The sequence below is a fragment of the Meriones unguiculatus genome, chromosome 5, assembly GCF_030254825.1.
Source record: "Meriones unguiculatus strain TT.TT164.6M chromosome 5, Bangor_MerUng_6.1, whole genome shotgun sequence".
Classification (NCBI taxonomy): Eukaryota; Metazoa; Chordata; class Mammalia; order Rodentia; family Muridae; genus Meriones; species Meriones unguiculatus.
Window position 1 is genome coordinate 102,125,444 of NC_083353.1, and position 25,893 is coordinate 102,151,336.

Genomic DNA, 25,893 nt, shown 5'->3' on the forward strand with positions numbered 1-25,893 from the left:
AAACATTAAAAATTCAACCTAAAGGAGGAAAAACACTCCCTAAGATGCTTGGTATTTTTATTAATCATTATTTTTTTACTCACAGTTTTGCCATGTATCCCAGGCTGTCCTTGAACTTTGTATTTCTAGTGTATCAACCTGCTGAGGGCTAGATTTGCACATGTATGGTATCTTACAGGATTTTTATTTTCACCTTGTTTTCTAAAAGTATTTACTAGGTATGAAAAGAGAGTTAGTAAATCTTCAGTAATTGCCTACTTACACATCAGCATTTTTTGCCTTTGGCAGTTGAATTAAAATGTATTGGATATATCTTATTTGCCTGTTTCATACTTTTCATTTTAATAATAATTACACTAGTAAGTGCTATGTTTGCATTCTTTTCCACCTTTCCCTCTTCTTTCTCCAACTTGTCCTTGCTCCATACTCCCTCTCAAATTCATAACCTTGTATCCTTTGATTATTTTTGTTATATAAATATGTATATGTACATATCCGCATATAAATATATGAATAAAAGCTGCTGAATCCACTTAGTGTTGCCTGTATGTGCATATATTTAGGACTGACAGCTTGTGGTTCTATAACCAATTAGGAGGCTCATGCCTGTATAAGAATAACTCTCCTGCTCTCAACAGCCATTAATTGCTTATACCTCTTCATCCAGGTGCAGAGCTTTGTGAGATTTATCCCATCAGCATTGGCATGTCAATCGATGTTGCCACTGAGTAGGTCATGTTTAGGCAGCTGTGTTACTGAAATCCCATGTGTGAAGTTTCCCCATCATGTCTAAAGGACACTGCACACTTCTAGGTCCTCTGGCTCTCACAGTCTTTTTATCCCACCTTCGGTGAGGCTCCCTGTGATTTAGGCACGGAGATTGCATTGTAGACATGTACACTAGGCTTGAGTATCCCATGGGCACCCATCTCCTTTTTCACTAGTTGTGGCTTTCTGCAGTGGTTTCTGTCTATTGATCAAAAAGTCTTTGATAAGAGCTGAGAGCTACACTTATTTGTGGAATGAAAGGTAAGTATTTAGGGTGTCACTAGAAATTATACTGCCTTTTCAATGTGGGAGTTGAATGAGAACCTAAAGGAAGGTTTAGTATACATGTGCTAGTCGATCATGAGTAAGGACACATATATTGTACATGTGCTCTGTGCGCATGTGCCTAGGGTATGTGTGTGAAATGAGCTCAGGTAAGTGCATAAATGCTCTCATTCATGAAAAATGCACCAGCCTTCCATTTAGGACCAACAATGCTGTGTTATAGACCCTTAATTCTAACACAGATTCTATCATACCACCTCTTCCTTATTGAATTTGATTATTTTCCTTTAGGGTCATAAATAACCTCTATATCTGAAAGTACAAAAACTTCCTTTAATGTAATAGTGTACCCACTTCTTATGTGTCTTGCAGAGATGAAGGGAAGAAACAGTGTCCTTGGAGCTTGTCTGAGGCATCTTCATGGAATATGTCCATAGGCTTAATTTGCCTACCTCCTGTGTGTTCATTACTTGTTTTCAGAATGAAAATGCCATTTATCCAGGATTACTGAAAGTATTAATTTCACTTGTAAACAATGTAGAGAGCATGAATACTTCAATAAGTAACTAAACTAATGAAAAGTATAAAGAGAAAACTAAATCTCATACCGTAGGGAAGTTTATCCTAACAAAAATTTTGTGACTCTTGTTCCAGACAATTTAATATACATAAATAGCTTCATGAAACCTGCATCTCACAATGAAAATATTTCACATTCATTTTTACCAATATTAAAAGAAAATTGTTTAATTCTATGAAGCAAATAGCATTCATTTATCTAAAACCATCATAAAGAGTTGCTTCATTTTAAAAAGTTGTTTTCACTTGACATCATCAGTTTTGCCTCTCACAAGATAGTGATGTTTGTTAATTTTCTGATTGTCGCACTTTGTGATACTAATACTAATGGCATATCACAGAGTCTAGGGATGCTACCAATCACAACATCATGTGGCCACTGAATGAAAAGTGCGGGGATTGAGTGACCCAAATTTAAAGAGACTGAAATAAGTCAGACATAACCAAAGTTGCATTAACCCCTGTAGGCATTTCAAACTCTATTTTATTTGGGGTTCCTTAAGAAACTACTTCCCTTCCAACCCCCAACCCTAGGTAAGAAATAAAGAAGGTTGGTAATGGGGATGTAGACCTCCTTAGACTTATTTCCAGATGATTAGGGTCATCGGGTTCTTTGGGAAAATACCAATATCGGTCATCAAGATATATAACAATCCAGCAAATGGCAAACATAGCAAGAAAAACAAGCACCCTTCCTCCTCCGTCTATCTCTTCAAAACCCCTTCCTTTCTCTAGCCTCTAGTATTTATGCTCTCCCAGAGTCCTCAGAATTCTACTAATTCCAAAGATCATCACACATCTCTGAGCCTCATTAGGCAATTATCAGCTATGGAAAAATTAAGGCAGCCCCATATCCCACACTTGGGATTAAAAGAAAAACATATTTACATAACATAAGTGAGTTGTTACAAAAGCAAAGCAAAACTTCCAGTAGAGACCCAAGTTATGGGAAGATTCCTCACCTTATAGTTTAAGATAAAATAGGAGAAGTGAAAAGATTGAATATATATACATATATGTGACTATGTATACATATATGTATATATATGAATATTATATATGTATATATATATATATATATTACCTTTTAGTACTAACTGCATACTTAGCATTCTTAAACTAGTAGGATTGACTCATAAATATTATTCTTAGGTGTATATGATCTACATTTTTGTTGCTGTGACAGATTACCTAATACTTTTATTATTGTGGATAAAATGCTTAATTTCAGATGATGGTTTCAGAGGTATTTTAGTTTATCACCCGGGACAGGTAGGGAATAGGATAATAATCCCTGGCTGTAGGGGTGGAGCAGTGTCCTGTTCACATGATAGTAGGAGGGTCTCAGGGGAGAAAAACCAAACAAACAAACAAAAAACAGACCAAAACCAGAATCAGTTATGATCTTCAAAAATCTTCTGTAGGGATCTACGTCTACCAGGCAGACCTCGAAGACTCTACAAAGTCCTAAAAACCCTGTGAAGTTCAAGTTTTCAAACTCATTGGCCCATGAGGAGGCATTTCAGACTCAGATCAAATACACAGCTTTGTAGGAATTAAGGAACCACTTAGATGCAGGGCTCAGAATCCCCATCTCATTAGTATTTATTGAGTGCCTACTATGTACTAACTACATTATTAGTAATAGTGAGTGAACATCTCAACCCACTGAAATGAAGCTTTTAAAGTGATGTAAATCACCAACATCTCATTTATCATGGCGGGATGTTGGTTTGTTTTCTTCAAGACTGTAACTAGGGGGAATGCCCAGAAATCATAAAGAAGGAGATTTTAGCTCACTGCATCCTTGTTCTCCATATAGCAAGAGCTATCTCTAATATTTGCTAAATATGGGAAATTTATATACAAAATGTGATTGCCTGCACTTTGTTCTTTTTTCTAAAACAGTATTCTCACTGGACGGGTAGCTGAAAAGGCACTGGTTGGGATCATCCTCAAACTTGATCTATAGTTTAAGATTAAAAAAAAAGATGAAAGGTCATTTGCTTTAAAATGTAGTTTTGATGAAAGTGCTGTGAGGATTTAAACTAAATATAGCAATCTTTGAAACGGGGATCCTGTGTGACTATTCAAGGTTACATTCCCTTGAGGCCAAACTAAGTCATGGCATTCTGTAATCTAGTCTCTTGTGCATCACTTTTTCCTGTTATTTTTTTTTCTCCCCCATTGCTGTGATAAAGTATCTCGACAAAAGCCACATAGGGCAGAAAGGGGGTAATTTCAGCTCACAATTCTAGGTTATAGTCCACCATAGTTGGCAACTCACAGCACAAAATTTTTGAGGGAGCTGGTCAGATTGCATCTGTCCTCAGAAGAGAGCAGTAGACACACTTATGCTCAGCTCTCTTCATTTCATTTCGTCAGGGCCCAGTAAATGAAATAGTGACATCCACATTCTCCTCATTTCACGCAATCAACAGACTGCTCCAGTGTTTCAGCAAACATTGATCAGAATGGCCATTTTTGTGGTTATTTGTATTTTCTTACCTGACACCAAACACTGGAGGTGTGTCTGAGACATGGAATATGTAGCCTGTTTTCAGATTCTCTGTAATATAATGTCTCTTGATTTAATTAATTTCTGTTGTAATTAATTACTCTATCATGCGCTTTTCTAATTATATCTAAGACATACTTGAAATTTGTGTGACAAAGCCACCTGCACTGACTCCAGTGGAAATGCATTTCCTCTGGACAATGTCACTGACCTAGGTAGTAATCAAAACACAGACATGGTCTGCCTGTCATTAAACTCTCTCTGGCACTCTGCATGTACCACAGAGGAAAAGAAAGTCGTCAGCAGGACTATAGTCTAAGTAATACTGTCCATATTTTGTTATGAAAATATAATATCAAAGGGAAGACCTTATTGTTTAGTGTTTCCAGTTGATTTGGACACCAAGGCCATTGTGTTGCTTGCTGAAGCAAAAAGAGAAAATTATTTCTAACAACAGTATTCCTTGTTAAAAATAAATCTAGGGTATTTTCCTCTGAACTAAGGACCTATACACTGAGTTTTGTCACTCCCAACACCAAGCACTGAGCAGAATTTTTCCATATTCAACACCATCTCTCAAGCATTTGAAGGCCATTCATCTCCAACACAAAACTAATCCATCTTGATGAAATTAAGAAATGTTTGTTTCTCCCTATGAATACATGTATCAACACATCTATAGAACTTAGGAACCTCTCCCTTACCTACTAACATTATAGACACAAGAACAAAGAGTGCATCAGGTGTTGGAAATTATCTAAGTCCTCAAGTTATTAGATCTTATGCACCTTCCATCTCTCTTTTTCTTTTGTATCCAATTGACCTAATCTCTCACCTGAAGCAAATGTCTTCTTCCAAAGCCATGAGGCTACCATTTTCAGGTCTTCCATTTACAAACTTACTGTAGAAGCCAAACAATGTTGGTTGACCTGAACTTTCTTACTGCTAACTTCAACTTACCAGGCTAGGGGATTTGACTGAGGTCAAGTGTTCACGTCTATGCCAGTCTTCTATTGTGTTTATTCAAAACTGTGCACAAGGATCTAGAACAGTTACTATTATATATAATTTGTGTAAAAGTGGCAACGACATGTGTTCAGGAAAGTTCACCTCATTCAAAACCTAGTGCAATGTTACTTTCTCAGAAATATGTTAGTAACTCAGTAAGTACAGCTGTCTGGTAAGTCGATACTGTATCGTGAAGGATCCAATTACAGGTAAGATTGTCAGTGTTTTTTTTTTTTTTTTTTTTTTTTTTTTTTTTTTTTTTTTTTTCTCCAGCAAGAGTTTCCTGGTCAGTTCAGGAGTGATTTATTTATGTACTTCAACCTAGGGGTCTGATCTTCAGTAATAGAGTCTTACTATCTAATTATAGCGGGCTACTAAGAGCAATGATAATAACCTCTAATTCTCTCATTAAATGGTCATATGTTTGTTACCAGTGTTACTATGGGGTTTCCACTTTCCTTCAAGTTCCTTATTCCTTTTTAGATGTTCATGTGACAAGTCTTCTTTCAAAATGTTACTGTTTTTCTCCCTCAACTTTTAGGCAGTGGAAGAATTGGTGATCAGAAAGAAAATGAAATGTAATCATGGATAAACCCCCTTGGATTGTTATAGATGTTTGATTATACAAGTTTAGATGCTCAGCTTACCAAAAAACTTCTAGCTGCTGAGGCATTTTTAGTGCAGAGTACAAAATGAAGGTGGTAACCAGGCAACATGATTCTTGTACAGTTATTAAAAATAAAATGTGTAGCTTTCACCATGTAGGAAAAGTTCTCTGGCTAAATATGTTTTTTTTCTTGGAATGAGCAGATTCCATATGCACAAAATATCAATAATTTTTCATTTAAAATTCATTATCTTGTTAGATTATGCTTGCTAGAGAATTTTACACAGATATATCAGTTATAATAATTGGATAAGATTTTTAAAAATGTGTTCAAAAATGTGAATAAAAATTATATAAAGTATCTAAACAGCCTGTCACACAAACAAAAATTTGATGCTTGTTCATTAAGAAGACATCTGGCTTGAACACAAACATGTATATTTTCCAAATACCAACATATTATTGATTAATATTTTGGCAACTTTTTCTTTTTTTATAAGTTTTATTTTTTATATTAATCACAGGTTATTTAATTGTATCCCAGCTGTAGCCCCTTCCCTCATTCCTTCCCAACCCCACACTCCCTCCCTCATCTCCTCCCTGCCCCTCTCTAAGTCCTCTGGTAGGGGAGGTCATCCTCCCTTTCCATGTGACCCTGGTTTATCAGGTCTCATCAGGAGTGGCTGCAATGTCCTCCTCTGTGGCCTAGCAAGGCTGCTCCTCCCTCTGGGGTAGGGGAAGAGGTCAAAGAGTCCACCACTGAGTTCATATCAGAGACAGTCCCTGTTCCCCTTAATAGGGAAACCTCCTTGGATGCTGAGCTGCCATGGGCTACGTCTGAGCAGGGGTTCTAGGTTATATCCAAGCATGGTCCTTGGTTGGAGAGTCAGTTTCAGAAAAGACCCCTGTGCCCTGATATCTTTGGTCCTTGTGGCACTCCTTTCCTCTCCAGATCTTACTAACTCCCCCTTCTTCCATATGCTTTCCTGCACTCTGCCCAAGGTTTGGTTATGAATCTCAGCATCTTCTTTGATACACTGCTAGGTAGAGTCTTTCAGAGGCCCTCTGTGGTAGGCTCCTGTCCTGTTTGTAGTTTTCTCCTACTTCCAATGTCCATCCCATTTGTCTTTCTAACTGAGAATTGAACATCTTACCCTGGAACCTCTTCTTGTTTTGCTTCTTATCAGTTAGAAGAAAAAAGTAGGGAAAAGCCTAGAACTCATTGGCACATGAGACAACTTCCTGAACAGAACACCAAAATCACAGGCTCTAAGATCAACAATCAATAAATTGGACCTCATGAAACTAAAAAAACTTTTGTAAAGCAAAAGACACTGTTGTCAGAACAAAATGACAGCCTGTAGATTAGGAAAGGATCTTCACTAGCACTATATCTGACAGAGGGCTAATAACCATAATATATAAAGAACTAAAGAAGTTAAAAAGCAACAAATCAAGCAATTCAATTAAAAATGGGGAACAGAGCTAAACAGAGAATTCTCTGTAGAGGAATATAGAATGGCAGCAAAAAAAAAACTTAAAGAAATGCTCAATGTCCTTAGCCATCAGGGACATGCAAATCAAAACGACCCTGAGATTTCACCTTACACCCATCAGAATGGCTAAGATAAAAAACTCAAGTGACTACACTGGCTGGAGAGGTTATGGAGAAAGGGGACCCCTCCTCCATTTCTGGTGGGAAGGTAAACTTGTACAGTCACTTTGGAAATCAATCTGGTGTTTTAGACAATTAGGAATGGTGCTTCCTCACGATCCAGCTATAGCACTCCTAGGCTTATATCCAAATGATGCTCAAGTACACAACAAGGACATTTGTTCAACCATATTTGTAGCAGATTTATTCATAATAGCCAGAACCTGGAAACAACCCAGATGTCCCTCAACGGAGGAATGGATACAGAAACTATGGTGCATTTACACAATGGAATACTACTCAGCAATTAAAAACAAGGAAATCATGAAAGTTGCAGATAAATGGTGGGATCTAGAAAAGATCATCCTGAGTGAGCTGTCCCAGAAGCAGAAAGACACACATGGTCTATACTCATTTATAAGTGGATACTAGACCTATAAGATAGGATAAACATACCTAGCAAATTTTCATACCACAGTTAACATTTATCAAAAGAGTGACCAAAATACTACATCAAATTTCAATCACCCATGACTAGCATTCATTATCCTTGTCCATGACTTGATATCATAATTGTGATCTATAAGCATATGTGAACATAAGGGATCATTTGCTCATGTTACAAGATTTTGCTTTTTGTATTTCTGGTAGGTTTTGTGTAGATCTTCCAGAAATATGTATAAAGTATCTTGAGTGGCTTAATTTGTTCAGTTTTCTAGAGGATAATGTTGTCAATTCTGTCTGTGTACTCACAGCACTTGGGAAGTCAAAGGCTAGTGTCTTGAACTATCAGAAGGTGCTCTGATAGCACCTTTAGTTAACGTGACTTAGAGTCACAGCACAGATAAATTATTTTTTTTTTTTTACTACATATTCACTTAGGCTATGTCTAGGGAAATGAACTGCCATTCTAGACACAGACTTTCTATAAAAACCTCATGTATATTAGATGAGCCCTTAAAAGGACTCTAGAGAAATTGCTGTATGTTGGTCATTGAAAGGCTGTCCTCAAACAGGTATACAGAAATATCGGTAAACATGTCTTGGTAAACATGCTTCCAAATATCTGAAGGCCACTCTACGTAAAAGGCATATCTTATTTAGAGGTACCCTGTGAGACTCCTGGTAGTTGATAGTAATAATAAATATTATCTAGCTAATCTTTGAGCAAAGCTCTGGTCTGTAAATTCACTGTCTGATTTTATTTTTATTTCTGGAAATTGGAAAAATAATAGCAGCTAACATGTGTATTCAAGTTCAGAGATAGAAAATAGGAATACTGGTATATACTTGATTCTTTTTATTATTTTTTTATTTTGTGTGTGTGTGTGTGTGTGTGTGTGTGTGTGTGTGTAATGTGTGTAGAAAGTGGTCCTTGTATAGGTATGAGCACAAAATTGCAAAAATCCATGGAGGAATGAATCTTTAGATAGTCCTGGTGTTGGGGTTGTTAGGCGGTTGTGAGCTGCCTATTATGGGTGTTAAGTTCTGAGCATACAAGAGTAGTATGTGCTCTTCACTACTGAGCCATCTCTCCAGCCACAAATTGCTGATTTTTTAAGACTGCCTGTTTGTTTCTTTATATGAAAAAGGGTTTATTTTAGTCCTTTTGAGTCAACTTCGTTGTTGTCAGGAATGCTGGGGCAGGACATCCACTCTTACAATTTTGCATAAGAAAGTGTGGCTTTGAGATGCAGGTGTACCAGTAGAAAAACTCATGTAGTCCTACCAAAAATTCTCTTGATGATCCAGCAGTCTCAGTCACAAATTATCCTGAGCTCTTTTGGGTCCTGTAGGAATTTTAAAACTCATAACATGAATAAGAATAATTCAAAGTCCCTACTTAGTAACTAATCTTTGCAGCACACACTATTGTTCTTAGGTTTCTGAAAGACAGTCATGAACACCTTTCACACTTATGTCATGAAGATAGTGAACAGACTGTACTAGATAAAAGTGCCACTTGCTTCACTTTATGATTTTCCAAGCGTTGTTAGAAGACTGAAGTTCATGAGAACAGTGAAAAGTGTGATTGTACAAAATACATTCAAGAAAAGCATTTAAAATGAAACTGAGCATAATAACTTACCTTCAGCATATTATCGTTAATTTAAATGTTATATTTGAGTATAACATTTGTAAATAGTAAGTTTGTAACAGCAGTTTCTTGGAAACATAAATTCTTATCAAGAATGGCTCATCCATTCTTATATTAAATTTATCTTCCTAAAGACTTAAACTGCAAAGAAGCTACAAACCACAGTACAAGCACAGATTTTTCAGAATTTATTGTTCATATCTGCTATACCAATAGAAAGCAGTGCATGTATATAACTTAATATGCACAGCTCATATACAGTGTGAATTATTAATAAATTATACCTGTGAAATATGTGCATAGGAACACAAATCACGTTGTCTTAGACAATAACCATTCTACAGAGCTTTAATGCTTACAGAAACCCAAATCTTACATGGAATCAACTGGTAATGTTGTAAACAATATACCCATACATAGCCCTCCCTGACTTTCGCTTCTCTCCCTATGTTATTATCTAATATAAATAATCGATACATAAAGAAGCAAAAAGTAAAGACATGAGATTCTATCATTTATGATAACACAAATTAGAGGACATTGTCTTAGTTGAAGTAAGCCAAACAATAATTTCAGTCATGCATGTATTATTAAAGAGTTACTATTTTGCTAATTGAAACTAGACTGGTGATCACCTCACCAGAAACTAGGAATGGATGCATTTTCTAGAATAATACTACATATCTCACTTTCTCCACCTCATCCATAAACATTTTTCATGTGATTGCTTGTTCATTGTGGAATAATTTCCATCGCAGTAACTCTTACTTGTCTGCTCAATAATAATGGCTGCTTGCCACCAGAATCATTAGTAGACAAAGTCAGAAAATTTCTGGGTGCATCTCTGTCTAGCTTTATCCAATGAGGTCAGCCAATTGATTTATATTTCTTTAACTTAATTTACTTTACAGAAATGAAATTAGAAAGACAGGGATGAGTAGGTACACATGATGGCCTCTATGCCTGAAAGTTAAGATAAGACTAAGCAGATATGGGTGGAGCCAAGAACGAAGACATGACAATAAAACCATATACAGCACACTAGTCAAAGATGCAGGACACACCCACTCCCACTAGTTCCTACAATCATGTGACTAACTGTCATCCTCTTAAAAGAGCTCCCAAATCACTGACTTTCATTCATTGTTATTGACCTGAGGTTTCCCAGCATATCTTGTAGGTTACATGATGTGTAATTCTTGAGATGGGATGAAATTATACCCCTAACTTCCAACTGGTTTATGATTGTGAGATGACTGTAAGGAGTTAGTTTCCCTACTGGTGTGAATTTCTACCTTTATTCTCAAATATATTATATTCCCATGCCTAAGGATCTGACATTCCCTTCTGGTCTCATGCATATGCATATATGCAGCCAAAATATGCATACACATAAAATAAAGTAAACCAGGCCTTGAAAATAATAACTTATAATGTCATCTACCTTCCAATTAAGACAGTAGCAGCAAGACTGATGCCACGATATCCATGCCCCCTTCCACTATTCTGTGTACCTTTTACCTTCTGTCACAAATAGTAACATGTTTCTGGGCATACGGTTTCTATCACACCGTTTCATTGCTCTCCTCCCCACTCATATTTTTCTGTGCTGTGGATCAGCCTCACCTTGATGCTTTAGCCACTGTCACAATCCTTTTCTTTTGTCTTTTCCTTCCTTCTGTTTATCACTTGTTCACCGCACTATTCCCTAGATCTTGTGAACTGTGATGAACAGTGGGTTCTTTATGCACTACCACAGGTGTCTTGAGCTGGAGTCAGTGTGGGAAGAAGAGCTGAGTGCCCCTTGCACTGGGCTGTAAAGTCAGTAGTTCTGGTGCTGCTTGCCACTGGAGGCAATGAGGATGCGAATGTGGCCTGCAATGCACTCGTGGAGTGGAGAATCTAGTCTTGACTGTTGTATATTTCAGATGTTTTAAACATCAGGAAAAGCGTACTTCTGCCCTGTGACCTGCTAATGACATACTGCTAGATCACCCTCTAGGGAGGCCTTCCTTCCCCTTTCAGCTAGGAGGTCCACTCCCTAGGCATGGCCACCCAGGATGAATCATGCTCCTACTGAGTTACACTCTATAAATTGTGGGAGGCACATGAGGCCATCACCTAACTTTAAAGAGAAAAAAAAAAAAAAAAAAAAAACCTGGCAAGAATAATTTGTAATGGCTGCTGAGACCTTGATCCTTCTCGCTGTTGTTTATAAATAACTTCCCCAATGATGGCCATTCTGCTTAACATGTACCAGTGGGACTCTGACTCAGACAAGCCAAAAAAGAAACATAAGAAATGAAATTCATTAGTTCAACTAAAGGAACACATTTTGCTAAGAATTCCATCTGCTTCATATAAAAGAATGATAGTTTTCCTTTAACAAAACTTTGATTCTGTTTCTTTTGAATCAAAACTGTGGGACTTGGTGCCTTGGCTTTTATTTCAACACTGTGATAGTGTTCTTAATTGTACTGAGATTATGTTTATATCACACTTCTTCTGAAATTTAATAGAGATTTAATAGAAATTTAATAGAAAAGTTTCATTTCACACACACATACACACACAAGAGACAGACAGAGGGAAAGAGAGAGAGGGATGTTGGGATGGTTATTAGTTATTCTAATATCTGATTCCATTGCTAACTCTCTGTCCCATCCTATATGAAGAACCCTGTTTCCAATTGTAGATAGATAGAGTCCTCAGACTGGTGAGACTGAGACTCTGGGTAGGAACCTGTATGCTTGAGCAGAGAGGTTTTGTCCCAATTCTATGTCAGAAGCAACTTATCTGCCAGCAATAAAGAGCTACAAAGCACACCTTACTTAAAGGGCTGCCAAGTGCACTCCAGGGCACGGTAAATATCTAGCTGTAATAAGATGTCATTCAAAGCTCAAAGAGCTCTCATTTGGTTATTTTCCTTCTCTCTGAATAGAAATGATTAGAGGGAACTAATAAATTTCCACTTATCTTTTACCATGATTCTGGTAAAAGGTGAAACTAGGTTGTCAGATCCTGTAAAAAATCTGACTCCTACAAGCAAAAGCAAGGCAGAAAGATGTGCCTAGGTAGATGAATCCATTTCAGCTCTGCATCTGCCTCTTGGGGCTGTATGATAGGACCTGTTTTCTGAACCTGTGTTACCCCAGCACTATGAGAACACAAAACCATGTACAGGGTAGATTTATTTCCCCACTCTATCACCTGACCACATAATGGTTTCTCTTCCGACGGCTGGAAGTTTCCCCTGAGGTACTACGAATTGCTTCATAGTGAGGCATGTTCTGCGAAAAGAGAGAAAGTGGCATGGTTTGTGAACAGCAGCAAACTTTGGATCTTTGGTGGGTATGGAAATCTCCTCAAGATAAGAAAGAAAATAAAAACCCAGGTTTCGCCATGCCTGGATTAGTTTGTTCTCCAGTTTTGTGGTCAGCTGACCAAATGATTATGACACTCACCAAAACCCACTTTATAGCATATGTAATGAATATTGATGTTTGAAACCAGACACCCTGCTGTCAAATTCTTCTTAATCTTCATTTCTGACTTTAAAGTATAGCTTTAAGTAGTACCCTCTGCCTAGAGTTAATATGACACTTAAAAAAAAAGTATGTAAAATGCTTTCTGCTTTTGTCACTGGATTTCTTTGTAGGTATTGTTGAAATTTGTTTTTGTCATTGAATATCTTGTTTTCTCCATCTATGAGGACTGAGAGTTTTGCTGGATTTAGTAGTCTGGGCTGACATCTGTGTTCTCTTAGAATCTGCATGATATCCGTCCAGGCCCTTCTGGCTTTCATAGTCTCTGTTGAAAAGTCAGGTGTGATTCTAATGGGTTTGCCATTATATGTTACTTGGCCTTTTTTCTCTTGCAGCTTTTATATTTTTTTCTTTTTTCTGTATACTTACGGTTTTGATTATTATGTGGTGGGAGGATTTTCTTTTCTGGTCTAATTTATTAGGTGTTCTGTAGGCCTCTTGTATTCATATAGGCTTCCCCTTTAAGTTGGGGAAATTTTCTTCATTGATTTTGTTGAAAATATTTTCTGGGCCTTGGAGGAAGGAATCTTCTTTTTCCTCTATTCCTATTATTCTTTGGTTTTCTCTTTTTATGTTGTCTTGGATTTCTTGGATGATTTGTGTCAGGAATTTTTTAGATTCATTATTTTCTTTGACGGATACATCGATTTCTTCCATTGTATCTTCTACAGCTGAGATTCTTTCTTCCATCTCTTGTAGTCTGGTCCTTATGCTTACGTCTGTAGTTCCTGTTTTCTTTCCTAGGTTCTCCCTCTCCATGATTTCCTTCATTTGTGTTTTCTTTAATTTTTCCAATTCTATCTTCAGATCTTAAACCATTTTGTTGATTTCCTTCACCTGTCTGGCTATATTTTCCTGTTTTTCCTTCAATTCCTTCAGCTGTTTGTTTGAACATTCCTCTCTTTCTTTTATTTCTTTCAGTGATTTAATAATTTCCTTTCTGAATGCCACAAACTGTTTGGCTGCATCTTCCTGTATTTCTTTATGGGTGACCATAATCTGTTTATTATATCTTCCCCTAATTCTTTATGCATTTTATTTGCTTCCTCCATTAGCCTCTTCATAAGCATAGATGTAAGGTCATCTTCTTGAATTTCACTTATGTTAGGGAGTCCAGGGCTAATTGCCCCTGGATAACTGGGTTCTGGGGATGCCATATTGCTTTGCCTTTTGTTGGTTGTGCTTTTTCGCTGGCCTCTACCAATCTGTCTCAGGTGTTGTCTGTTAATTTCTGATGCCTGCTGGGTCCTGGGGTGGGGAGAATCCACTTGGCGGGGTTCTGAAGTTCTCTGCTTTTTGGGTATGTTCAACTGAATAGTGGTGCTTCTCAGGAATTGTCACAGATCACTTCAGGTGTATGGACCTGTGGTGTTCAGGAAGGCTCTCCTCTCATCAGGAGTGGTCCTGTTGATGGCCTGCTGCTGGGTTTCTTGCTGAGTTTAGTGAGTAGTAGCTGTTGCTCTTAAGGTGTAATTGTTGGGTGAATCCCTCTTGAAGAACCAGGGATTCCCACAGTTTTGTCTGTTTAGCTAGGGATAACTGGTTGATCCTTGGAGCAGTATCTGAGAGCTGCTGTAATGGCACTCTGGCTTTTGTAGGTCTGAGGATGCAGCTGTTTGACCCAGTGCCCTAGCGGTACTCAATAATGGCAGGTGAGCACAGTGCTTATGCTTGCAGTAGAAGGCTAGAGCCTAGAGCCTGCATGAATCCAGAAAGTCTTTTGGAGCTGTGTGTCCTGAGCATTGGATCTGATGATTCCCCTGCTGTGGGATTTCCTCCTGACAGGGACACCCAGTCTTTGCTTTGGGGACAGCTGTTCTGTCTGTGATGGCAAGTAGAACCTGCAGGCACAGACTTAGGTGGCTCTGCCTTTCTGCCTTTCTGGGGATTGGGTGCCTGGGTGTCTGCTGAAACTGGGTAATTTTTCCAGAGACCTTTTTGGGGTGGTGGTATTGGCTGAGTGTTCTGAAATCACAGTCTCTGATGTTGTGGTGCCCACAGTTCAGTCTGGGACAGTGATCCCAGCACGCTGGCATGTGGCTCTGGTCTGGTGACCAAGCACCTGGTGGAACATGGATCTCTTCCACGGTTTAGCTGGGTGAGTTATAGCTGATTGAATCCCCCACTGTGGGGTATCCTCTCACCTGGGAAACACAATCACTTGTCTTTTAGGGCTTCAAGTTCTGACTGCTGGTCACTGTGCTGATCCTGCTGTGCTGCTGGTCAGAATGAGAGTCGTCCCGGTTCCTGAATCCCTCTTCTTTTCTTTTTTTCTTTTTATTTATTTTTATGTTATTTTTTTTTAAACTTTGATCTCCTTGAGACCTCATAGCTCCATTGCATGGTCTGAAGTACCTAATCCAGAAACAACAGTTAGAGAATGTGTGTTACTTGGGCTCTCATATCTCTGCTAGTTTGGGTGTATCAAAGTGGCATCAAAGTGTCAGGCCTATCTACCCGTGGCTTCTCTAAAACCAATGTATTTCCATTTTGACTAGGAAGCAAATTCCAGTTTGGAACAAAACCAAAACAAAAAGGCCTTGAAATGTTACTTACTGGCCAGTAACTAAAATAGCCGAATATGAAGACTATAACTTAAGGTTGACTTTGGGTGTGCTATAATTATTTTTTCGAAGTTTGTTTTCTTATCTACCAAGTAAGAATAATGATAACAGTTATTGCAAGCCAGGTCTGCAGTAAACACTTTTGTTATAATTGGAAGATGACAAAACTAATATATCAATAAATTCCCTTGATGCTACAACAAAATACCTGACCAAAGGGACTTAAAGAAGATCAGGTTCATGGAAACTCATGGTTGTATCCAGCCCCCTTTGACAAGGAAATAATAGAAGCAGGTGTCTGAGGAGGCATCTGCTTACAGAGCATTGTCAGAGGCTCAGAGCCATAGAGCTCAGCTCAGCTTGCTTTATAAATTTATTCTGCCTAGAACACCAGCCCTAGGAATGGTCCTGCCCAATGTTAAGGTGGGTTTTTTCTACCTCAACTAATCTAATAAAACAATCCCCATTTGCATGTCCAGAGACATGTCATCTACATGAGACAACATCCTTAGGTTGACAGTATTAAACTTCATAATTGAAAAAAAAATTGTCTCCAGTTTAGCTCACTAGAAATGCAAATCGGTTTTTGTTGTTGTTGTTGTTTTGTTTTGTTTTTTTCCTTACTATATCACTCTTTAGGTCTTCAGTGTGGGTTTCGCTGTGAAAATAGTGGTTGTGGAACACAAGTCTCCTTCACTTATGGAACGAGAGACCTAAATCTATCTGTATGTGTGTCTATATGTACGTATGTACATATCTGATACGTGTTAGGGTTGCGTGTATGTATTTGATCTTCATCTACCTATTCCATTTATTGACACAAATAAATCTTCTGCAACATATCACTGGACTTTTTTTTTCCCTTCTCCGTATGTCCGCACTGATCTCCATGAGCTCTGACCTTCTTATTTAATTCTGTTTAGGGTTTGATGCTTACTTCACATCCCGGACACTTGAAAACAACAGGAGAAATGTATGGTTTGCTGAATACTGGGAAGAGAACTTCAACTGCAAGTTGACAATTAGTGGCTCTAAAAAAGAAGACACAGATCGCAAATGCACAGGTAATTTCATTCCAGATGTCATCCTCCTGGTGACTTCATATGGTCAGTATTGAGAGGTTTGCATAGCAGACAGAAAGAAGCCTGGCTGGAGACAAATTTCAAAAGTAAACTGAATTTTACTAGGTTGTTCAGAAAATAGAACAGGAACATAATTCTTGCAGGTCAAGAAAAGTGGAGATAAGAATGTTTTCTTTTCTGCCTGCCCATCTCACTGTAATTGGCCTTTGCACTGAATCATGTGATCTCACTGACTCTAACACTTGTGTTGTACCTGGAGAATAAAGCCAAAGCCTTTTTTATGTAAACAAAAGCCCCTAAGAAATTTTATACCAGGACCAGTGGTAACTGCTATCATTTATAGTATATCTGATTAAGTTTATAGAATACTTGGGTTTGTAATTATGAACATTCTTAATGGTTTTTCTAATATATAAATTAAGCAATCATTTGGCACTTATAATAATGCTTAAATATTTACTGCTTTTCATATGAATCTTTTGTAATTTCTTCCCAATAAAAAGTATGTAAGTTACCATGGGCTACATTTGAGCAGAGGTTCTAGGTTATAACCATGCATGGTCCTTGGTTGGAGAAACAGTCTCATAAAAGAGCCCTGTGACCAGATATATTTGGTCTTTGTGGAGCTCCTGTCCTGTCCAGGTTATATTAACTCCCCTTCTTTCTTATGATTCCTTGCATTCTGCCAAAGGTTTGGTTATGAGTCTTAATATCTGCTTTGGTATACTGCTAGGTAGAGTTTGTCAGAGGCCCTCTGTGGTAGGCTCCTGTCCTGTTACTTGTTTTCTCCTATATACAATGTCCATCCAATTTGTAGCTCAGTATCCAAATGGGTACCCTAATAAGGGGAACAGGGACTGTTTCTGACATGAACTCAATGATGAACTCTGACCTCTCCTCCAGCCACCAAGGGAGAAGCAGCCCTGCTAGACCACATAGGAAGTCTTTGCAGCCAGTCCTGAAGATACCTGATAAACCAGGATCAGATGAAAGGGGAGGAGGTCCTCCCCTATCAGTGGTCTTGGAAAGGGGCAGGAAGGAGATGAGGGAGGGAGGGTGGGATTGGAAGGGAAAGAGGGAGCGGGATACAGCAGGGATACAAAGTTAACAAACTGTAACTAATATTAAAAAAATAAAAATAAAACAACAGCAAAAAAAGTATGTAAGTTGATAAGTGGGAAAGCAGACATCAGTCCATTCAGTCACTTACAGATATTTATTAATTAATCTCCTTTCTGCTCAGCACTATTCTAGGCACTGGTGGTCTCAGGGTGAACCAAGCAATCCAGATCTCTGCTTTGATGAGACTTAGAATATAGCATAGAAGTAGGAGGAGGGTCATTGATGTTACTCCAGTAGATTTGTCATATAAACTAAAGCTGAGGTAATAGGACACATAAAAGGAATTTCAGTTCTGTTGGAGGCATGAGCTTTTTTCAAAGACTTCCTTGAGACAGCAATGTTTGAATAAACATCTGGAAACAGATTAGGGAACAGCCAAATGGTGAAAGAGAAAATGTGTGGAGTCACTGATATAGAATACTATGGCACAGATCTGCAGAAAAGAATTACTGTGACTCTGAAGATATAATGCATAACAATAGCAATAAAATGGTGAATAGGTCCATCTGCCTTTGAAGAGAATGTGGGGAATCTGAGGAGAATGAATGGGAAAGTCTATAGCTATCAAAAGAAGAGCAAAGAGCACATCATGTTTGAACAAATTTCATCTTTATTTGTATTTAATCTTACATTTGATCTTTGAGTATTTCATAACTTTGGAAGGCTGAATAGCCTGACTTTCCTCTCCAGTAGCCTTTAAACATTTGTGACAGTGACTTTCAGGTGTCTCCACAGCCAAGGGTGTACTCAATATACTGGGGGCAAGGGCAGGAAAAAAGCTAAGGCAATAAAGTCTTTAACATACATAAATGAGGACCAGAGTTTGATCCCCAGAAGAAGAAAAAGAGAAAAAGGAAATGTATGGTGACATGCACTTGAATGCCAGCACTGCAGAGACAGAGACAGTCAGAGCCCTGAGGTTCAACTCTGGTCAGCCCTCCAAACCAAATTGTGAAGCCCCAGGTCTGTGAGAGGCCCTGTCTCAAAATGTAATGTTGTTGGAGTCTAAGGTTCTTCTTCACACATCCATATATATACACACACACGCATGTTGAAGTCACTTTAGATACTAGTCTTATTTAGTTTATCTTTGAAGTCTGAATGTTGTAAATGAAGTCTCTCATTTAGTAACTGTTCACTAGGTAGAAAGTATATGGTACATAATACTTAAGATATCATAAAGGATTTGAGAATACGTAAGAGCTCACATTCTATCAACAATTTTTCTGTGAAAGAGAAGATATGTGGTAGAGAGACAGGAATAAAAACACTACTGCAAAATCAATAGGACACATATATTGGAAGCACCATGGTTTAACTAGAATGTCAGAGTAACCACATGTTCTGTTTAGACTACAATACAGAAAGGCACAGTGTTCTCAGAAACAGTCTTTTGTTGGAGAGAAAAGGAATAAAACTGATTCAATGTTGACTAGACCTAGGTGACACAAAGCTTTCAAGTGGAAACTGAAAAAATTAGTTTGACATCTGGATAATTTGTCTATAAGACAGGGAACATTCAAGTGTACGACAGTATGCAGATGATGGATGACAGTTTCCAGAGTGTTTCTGACATCTGATGTTCCATAGAATGGCTGGGGGTGGAATGGATTGTGGGATGGAACTTAGGATTGTTTCTATCTAAGGCCAAGACATGTCATTTTGCATGCTCTAACTCAGGATGTTCTGTGAATACCCACATCTTGGTACTGAGCATAAAGAATTGAAGTTAAAAAAGAAATATATATGGCCAAACCAGCACTTGAAATAGAAAAAAAATGTTTTGTGTCATTTTATCAGACTCTTTCCATGGCCACATTTACTAAATTACTGATATTCCAGAGCTATCCTCTTCTTCTCCCTTCATGCATTCTTATTTATTAGGCAATGATTTTTCTAGGGAAAGAACGAATTACATGATGTTTACAAAATTAAAATTACATATGAAATTGTGTTTGCTAGAATGGCTCATTCGGTAGGGGCTGAGTAGACCAACGGTGGCCATCTGCACACTGCAGAGACTGAAAACCTAGTGGCTGCTCAGTCTCCAGAGCAGTATTCCTCAGCAATCCCAGTGTAAGGACTTGGAAGGCCCGAGCACATTCTGAATATCTGCTGTTCTTCAGCTCATGCATATTGGAATCTTGATGTACATCATTAATGGCAGAGCAGCATCAGCATCAGCAACAACAGCATAGATGCATTCTCTCAGAATAAAAGAAAGGCAGAAAAGACTGCTTTTTCTTTTAGCCTCTTTCTCTCTGGACAACTCCTCGGAAGGTGCCCAACTGATTATGGGTCTTCCTTATTAGTGATTTTCTAAAAATCACCCTCACCCACAAGCCCAGAAGCATATCTCTCAGTTAATTCCAGAATCTATCTGTCAAGTTGACAATCAAGGTTAGTCATCACACCTGTCTTTCAACTATCTCTGTTAGTAAGACATAGTCTATCAAGTAGTAGCAAATATTATTACTACTGCTTTTATTCTTCAGGTTTGTGGATATAAATATGCAAAATGTGGAGGGTCCTATGGTTTTTTGTTTGTTTGTTTTTTCCCTTCCATTCTCCTTCCTTTCCCAAGCCTGTTTGGACTCTTATGTTGCATTGGTAGTATTTTCAAAACACTTTTTAAAATATCTTGACATATAGACACACCTCAATCTTGGAAGTGGAAAGTGGTAGGGAAGTTATTCTGACTGATAGTCTAGAGGGGAAAGAAAATAATGGTAACAAGTTAAATTTAATCAAGGACATGAACAGTAGAAGGAAACATTGATAGGCTTTAGCATAGAGAAGATGGGAAGGAAAGCTGCTTGGTGACTAAATTTAGAAACAATAAAGAGAATGAATGTGTCAGAAAGAAGAAGCCACCTGAAGAGACCATACAACTATCTCTTTGACAGCATAGAGACAGTGGACGTTTTGGCATGAGATCTGCAAATCAAAATGAAACAAACAACAACAACAACAAAAAATAGCCTCCTTCATCTCTTCCTGTGATTGGCCTCTGATGAAAAAATTAAATATTCTAAAATTATGAAAGTGAACATGCTTAAAATATACTTTTCTAGTGCACTATATAGCCTCTTAAGCTATAAGAAGTTATGTTTCAATATTAGTTCTTGGCAGACTAACATGGAATCTGTCATCCTAAAAACATTGAAAATGAACAATGAGACCCATAGCATTTGAAAAACACAGATTGCTTTTGTAATGCTGTAATGAAGGCTTCTAGGTCCCATACAAGTAAAAGGACCATGAAATCAATAACAATAATTGTTAAAAATGTTAAAAATATAGAATATACTTTGCTGCTGTAGAATTTGGAAAGAGGGAATTCTGGGTTATAAAAATTCTTACAGCAAATATCCTTAGAAGCCATCTAACCGGTGTCCTATGAAATACCCATATTCCTTTGATATGAATGTAAGTCAAGAGATGCTTCTTAATTGCCTCCTATTTTAAAAATATTCAAAATTTCTTGTATACTCAATCATGATATTTATAACTCTAAAAGCGATATTTCTGCTATCATCATTTGAAGTACTTTCTCTGTGAGAAGCCAAACATTGGTAGCAAGTGAGCCTGTACATGGCTCCTTTTGGCTGGAGTCCTGGAAGAGAATATGTGTAAGATGGTCCAGGTTTTTGCACAAGGCAGAGTCCCCATGCGACAGGTGTTAATGTCATTTGTGATATTTTACAGTGAGGGTACATCATCCTGAGAGAGTTTTAGAGCCACGCGCAAGGCAATAGAACCCACTAGACAGTTTCATGAGTAGCACATGTCCTTGAGAGGCAGAAAGAGCATATGGCTTCTGTTTACTGGTGGTATATGTGGCTCCTGACTCTAAGCCACCAACAGAGTGTGTTCTCCCTTGATAACTTGACACAGTATGGCTAACAGAGAGAAGTGATCCAAGTCTGATCATGTAGAGGATAATGAATGTGAAGAGATACTAAGAAGATAAGGAAAATTAAATGATGTCTCAGGAAACAAACACAGGCGATCTCCAATCCAGAAAACATTTGTACCGTATAGTTACTGGTTTTAGAATCAACGAGGCTACAGTCTGTCATCAATGAGTTTCCCTATGAGAGCGTGGACAATGTTGCCTAAATTTTCAAAGCCATTCTTCATGCTTGAAATAAGGAATGAAGAAAAGCTTCTGAAGCTGCTGTGGGGATTAAATTACATAATTCAAGTGTAAAATCCGAAGCGACATTAGCACATGCTCCCAATTCAGCATTGCTAACAATTACCATTCTGGCTGAATGCATTTGCCTGTGAGGAATTCATGATTATCCTATTGTTTATGTGGATTCTGAGGAAGAGACGGTTACATATGTAAAAGTTCATCAGGAAAATAAAGCCAGGAATTTAACTAAATGCAGAGGTATAGACGGGAGCATTTTAGGGGTGCACATTAAAGGATGCTGTAGTGAGGTGCTATAAGTGTCTGCAGACAGGCATGAGGCTATGGTAAACTCTGAGTGGAATAGAAAACTCAATATCAAAGGAAGTGAAGCACCATGAGAGAGAGTGTGTTTCCAGGCCTAGTCTGGCACTGAAATAGCTAGACACCTCGTTTCCCAGATTTCCCTTGTTTTCGAAGAGTAGTAGAATATGCTCAAGGTCTCCTCTCTCAAATGAATCCTTCCCACTCAGTACAAGGTTCCAGGAATATAAATGTCTTTGCCTATGGCAGCCATAAAAAAAATCTTTCTGTTGTGTCTTGTAGCACACACAGAACATTTGTCTAACTAACATTACTGCTCTGCCAGGTGCCACTTTGTGGACACTGATTCATCACAGTTACCTCCTCACTAAAAGGAAGGAACAGAGCATTTAGGAATCCATCTACCTTGTGAAGGGCCAATTTGGCTGTTAGAGATTTGTTTTCCTTTAGATATGACAAAGGCTAAATAAATGAGCAGAGTCATTTTTCCCCATAGCAACTCATTGTATTCATTGCTTGTCTTTTCTTTCTTCTACTTTTCTGTTATACATAACATCCTGACTGCAGTTTTCCTTCCGTCCCTTCTTTCCAGTTGCTTCCTCTAACCACCCCTCTCTCCTGGATCTACTTCTCCATTTCTCTTCAGAAACTAGCAGCTGTCCAAGAGACATCAACCAAACATGGCATAACAAGTTATAATATGCCCAGTTATACAGTAAAAAATTCAGTTCAGCTTCTGTCCTGAACCAGTATCTACCTTGCAAATATATACCAGAAGTGGGAGAGCAAACACTATTAAATGCCTACCTTTTATTTATTGTTGTTGTTGTGTGTGTGAGTATGTGTTTAATATAATGGTTGTGGCTCTGACTGGCTTGGTACTTTCATTGCACTGCTAGATATAGGCAGTTATACACCAGGGTCCTGAATTCTTGGTTTATAGGTATAAACCACCACATCTAAGAATGTCCATAGTATGGTGCCATATTCCTTAAGATATTTTCTTCTCAAAACTAGCAGTTTAATTAACATCTCTTTCTTTTAAGGGACGTTTAATACATAGGGTTGAAAAATAAACCTTGTAAACCAAGTCATTCATTAGATCTCATACATGTCACCTAATCACTGCCTATAGATTTTGTTAACAAGACTATAAAGATAAAGGAATAACATTTAGGAAAGATAAGTGCCCCTATGCCCCTGGTTTGGCTATGAGTCTCAGCTTCTGATCCCATACCCTGCTGGGTAGATTCTTTCAGAGGCCTTCTGTGGTAGGTTCCTGTCCTGTTTCCTGTCTTCTCCTGCTTTCAATATCTATACTGTTTGCCCTTCTGAGTGAGGATTAAGCATCTTCCCTAGGGACCTCCTGGTTGTACAGCATCTTTAGGTAATAAAAACAATAAACAAATGAATAAATAAATAGAAAGCTAAATGCTTGTTTGGAGGTTCTAGCAGAGAGCTACTCTTATACCCTTGAATGAAGACCAGTCCTCCTCTATTCAGAAATGTCCTCCTCTTTGACTGAGCTCACAGTTTTGGGAGGGATGTACATGGAGAAGTGAGGGAGGAAGGGGACACCTGCCTAGCCAGACAGATCAACCAAATCAACCCTGGTGATCAAAGGTGTGACAGATGTCACAGCAGAACACCCTCATATCTATTCTCAAATTCATATGAAAAAACTCAAAACCCAGATTCGCTAAAACAACCCTGTACAATAAAAGATCTTCTTGAGGTATCTTCATCCCTGATCTCAGGCTGTACTATAGTGCAACAGTAATAAAAAATGGCATGGTATTGGCATAGAAACAGCCTAGTGGATCAATGGAATGGAATTGAAGATTCAGACATAAGCCCACACACCTTATGGATACTTGATTTCTTTTTTTTAATATATTTTTTACTCTTTATTATTATTATTATTTACATTTAATTAATTTTGTATCCCCCCATAAGCCTCTCCCTCATCCCCTCCTGATCCCACCCTCCCTCCAATTTCTGCATGCATGCCCCTCCCCAAGTCCACTGATAGGGGAGGTTCTCTTCTCCTTTCTGATCTTAGTCTATCAGTTCTCGTCAAAAGTAGCTGCATTGTCCTCTTCTGTGGCCTGATAGGGCTGCTCCCAGGAACCAAAACCATACAAGGGGAAAAAAAAGACATTATCTTCAACAAATGGTGCTAGTTAAACTAGTTATCTTCATGTAGAAAAATGCAAAGAGATCCATATTTATCACTATGCAAGAGGATTAAATACCTCAACATAAAACCAGACACACTAAATCTATTAGAGGAAAAAGTGGGGAAGAGCCTTGAAATGATTGAACTCATTGTAGACAATTTCCTGAACAGAACAGCAAGAGCTCATGCTCTAAGATAAACAAGCAATAAATGGCAACTCATGAAACTGTAAACCTTCTGTTAAAAAAAGGACATTGTCATCAGAACAAAATGACAAACTACAGACTGGGTAAAGATCTTCACCAACTGTACATCTGACAGGATAATATCCAGAATATATAAAGAACTAAAGAAGTTAAAAAGCAACAAATCAAGTAATCCAATTAAAAAATGAGGTACAGAGACTTCTAAACAGAGGAATATCAAATAGCAGAGAAACACTTAAAGAAATGCTCAATGTCCTTAGTCATCAGGGAAATGCAAATCCAAATAACCATGAGATTTCATCTTACACCCATCAGAATGGGAAAAAAAAAACACCCTTAAGTGATGCTACATGCTGGAGAGGATGTGGAGAAAGGGTAACCTTCCTCCATTGCTAGTGGGAATGTGACCTTGTACGACCACTTTGGAAATCAATCTGGCACTTTCTCAGTAAATTTGGATAGCACTACCTCAAAATACAGCAATACCACTCCTGGGCATATACCCTGAAGATCCTCTACCATTCACCATGGACATTTGCTCAGCGATGTTCATAGCAGCTTTATTTGTAATAGTCAGAATCTGGAAACAACCTAGATGTCCCACAACAAAGAATGGATACAGAAATTATGATACATTTACACAATGGAATACTACTCAGCAATTAAAAACAAGGAAATCATGCAATTTATAGGCAAATGGATAGAACTATTAAAGATCATCCTGAGTGAGGTAACCCAGAATCAGAAAGACACACATGGTATATATTCACTTATAAGTGGATATTAGACAAAAAATATAGGATAGGCATACTCAAAATCTACAGTCCTAAAGAAGCTTAACAACAAGAAGGACCCTAGGGAAGACACTTAATCCTCATTTAGAAGGGCAAATAGGAAAGATATCAGAAGTGGGAGAAGACAGGGAACAAGATAGGAGCCTACCACAAAGGGCCTCTGAAAGACTCTACCCATTAGGGTGGGGTATCCTTGCCAGGCCACAGAGGAAGAATATGAAGGCAGTCCTGAAGAAACCTGATATGCTGGGGTCAGCTGGCAGGAGAGGAGGTCTTCCTCCTTCCTGAAGACTAGGGCAGTGGAATAGGTGGGAAAAGGGAGGGCAGAATTGGAGTGACATGAGGAAGGGGGCTAAAATAGGGATGTAAAACAAATAAATTTTTAAAAACAAATTTAAATTTTTTTTCGATGTGCATTTTTT

The 25,893-nt window shown here is 38.1% G+C and overlaps 1 protein-coding gene across 9 annotated transcripts in view; it reads left to right on the top strand.

Moving 5' to 3' along the window:
• Grm7 (glutamate metabotropic receptor 7) overlaps positions 1 to 25,893 on the top strand; it is a 920,878-nt gene that overhangs the window by 569,371 nt on the left and 325,614 nt on the right. For all 9 annotated transcript variants that reach the window (XR_009591906.1, XR_009591904.1, XR_009591905.1 and 6 more), the window contains exon 5: positions 16,550 to 16,690. Coding sequence is in view for 3 of the 9 variants with exons in the window: in XM_060383884.1 (XP_060239867.1) it covers positions 16,550 to 16,690 (141 nt within the window). In the remaining 6 variants the exon portion in view is untranslated. The remainder of the gene's footprint in view (positions 1 to 16,549; positions 16,691 to 25,893) is intronic.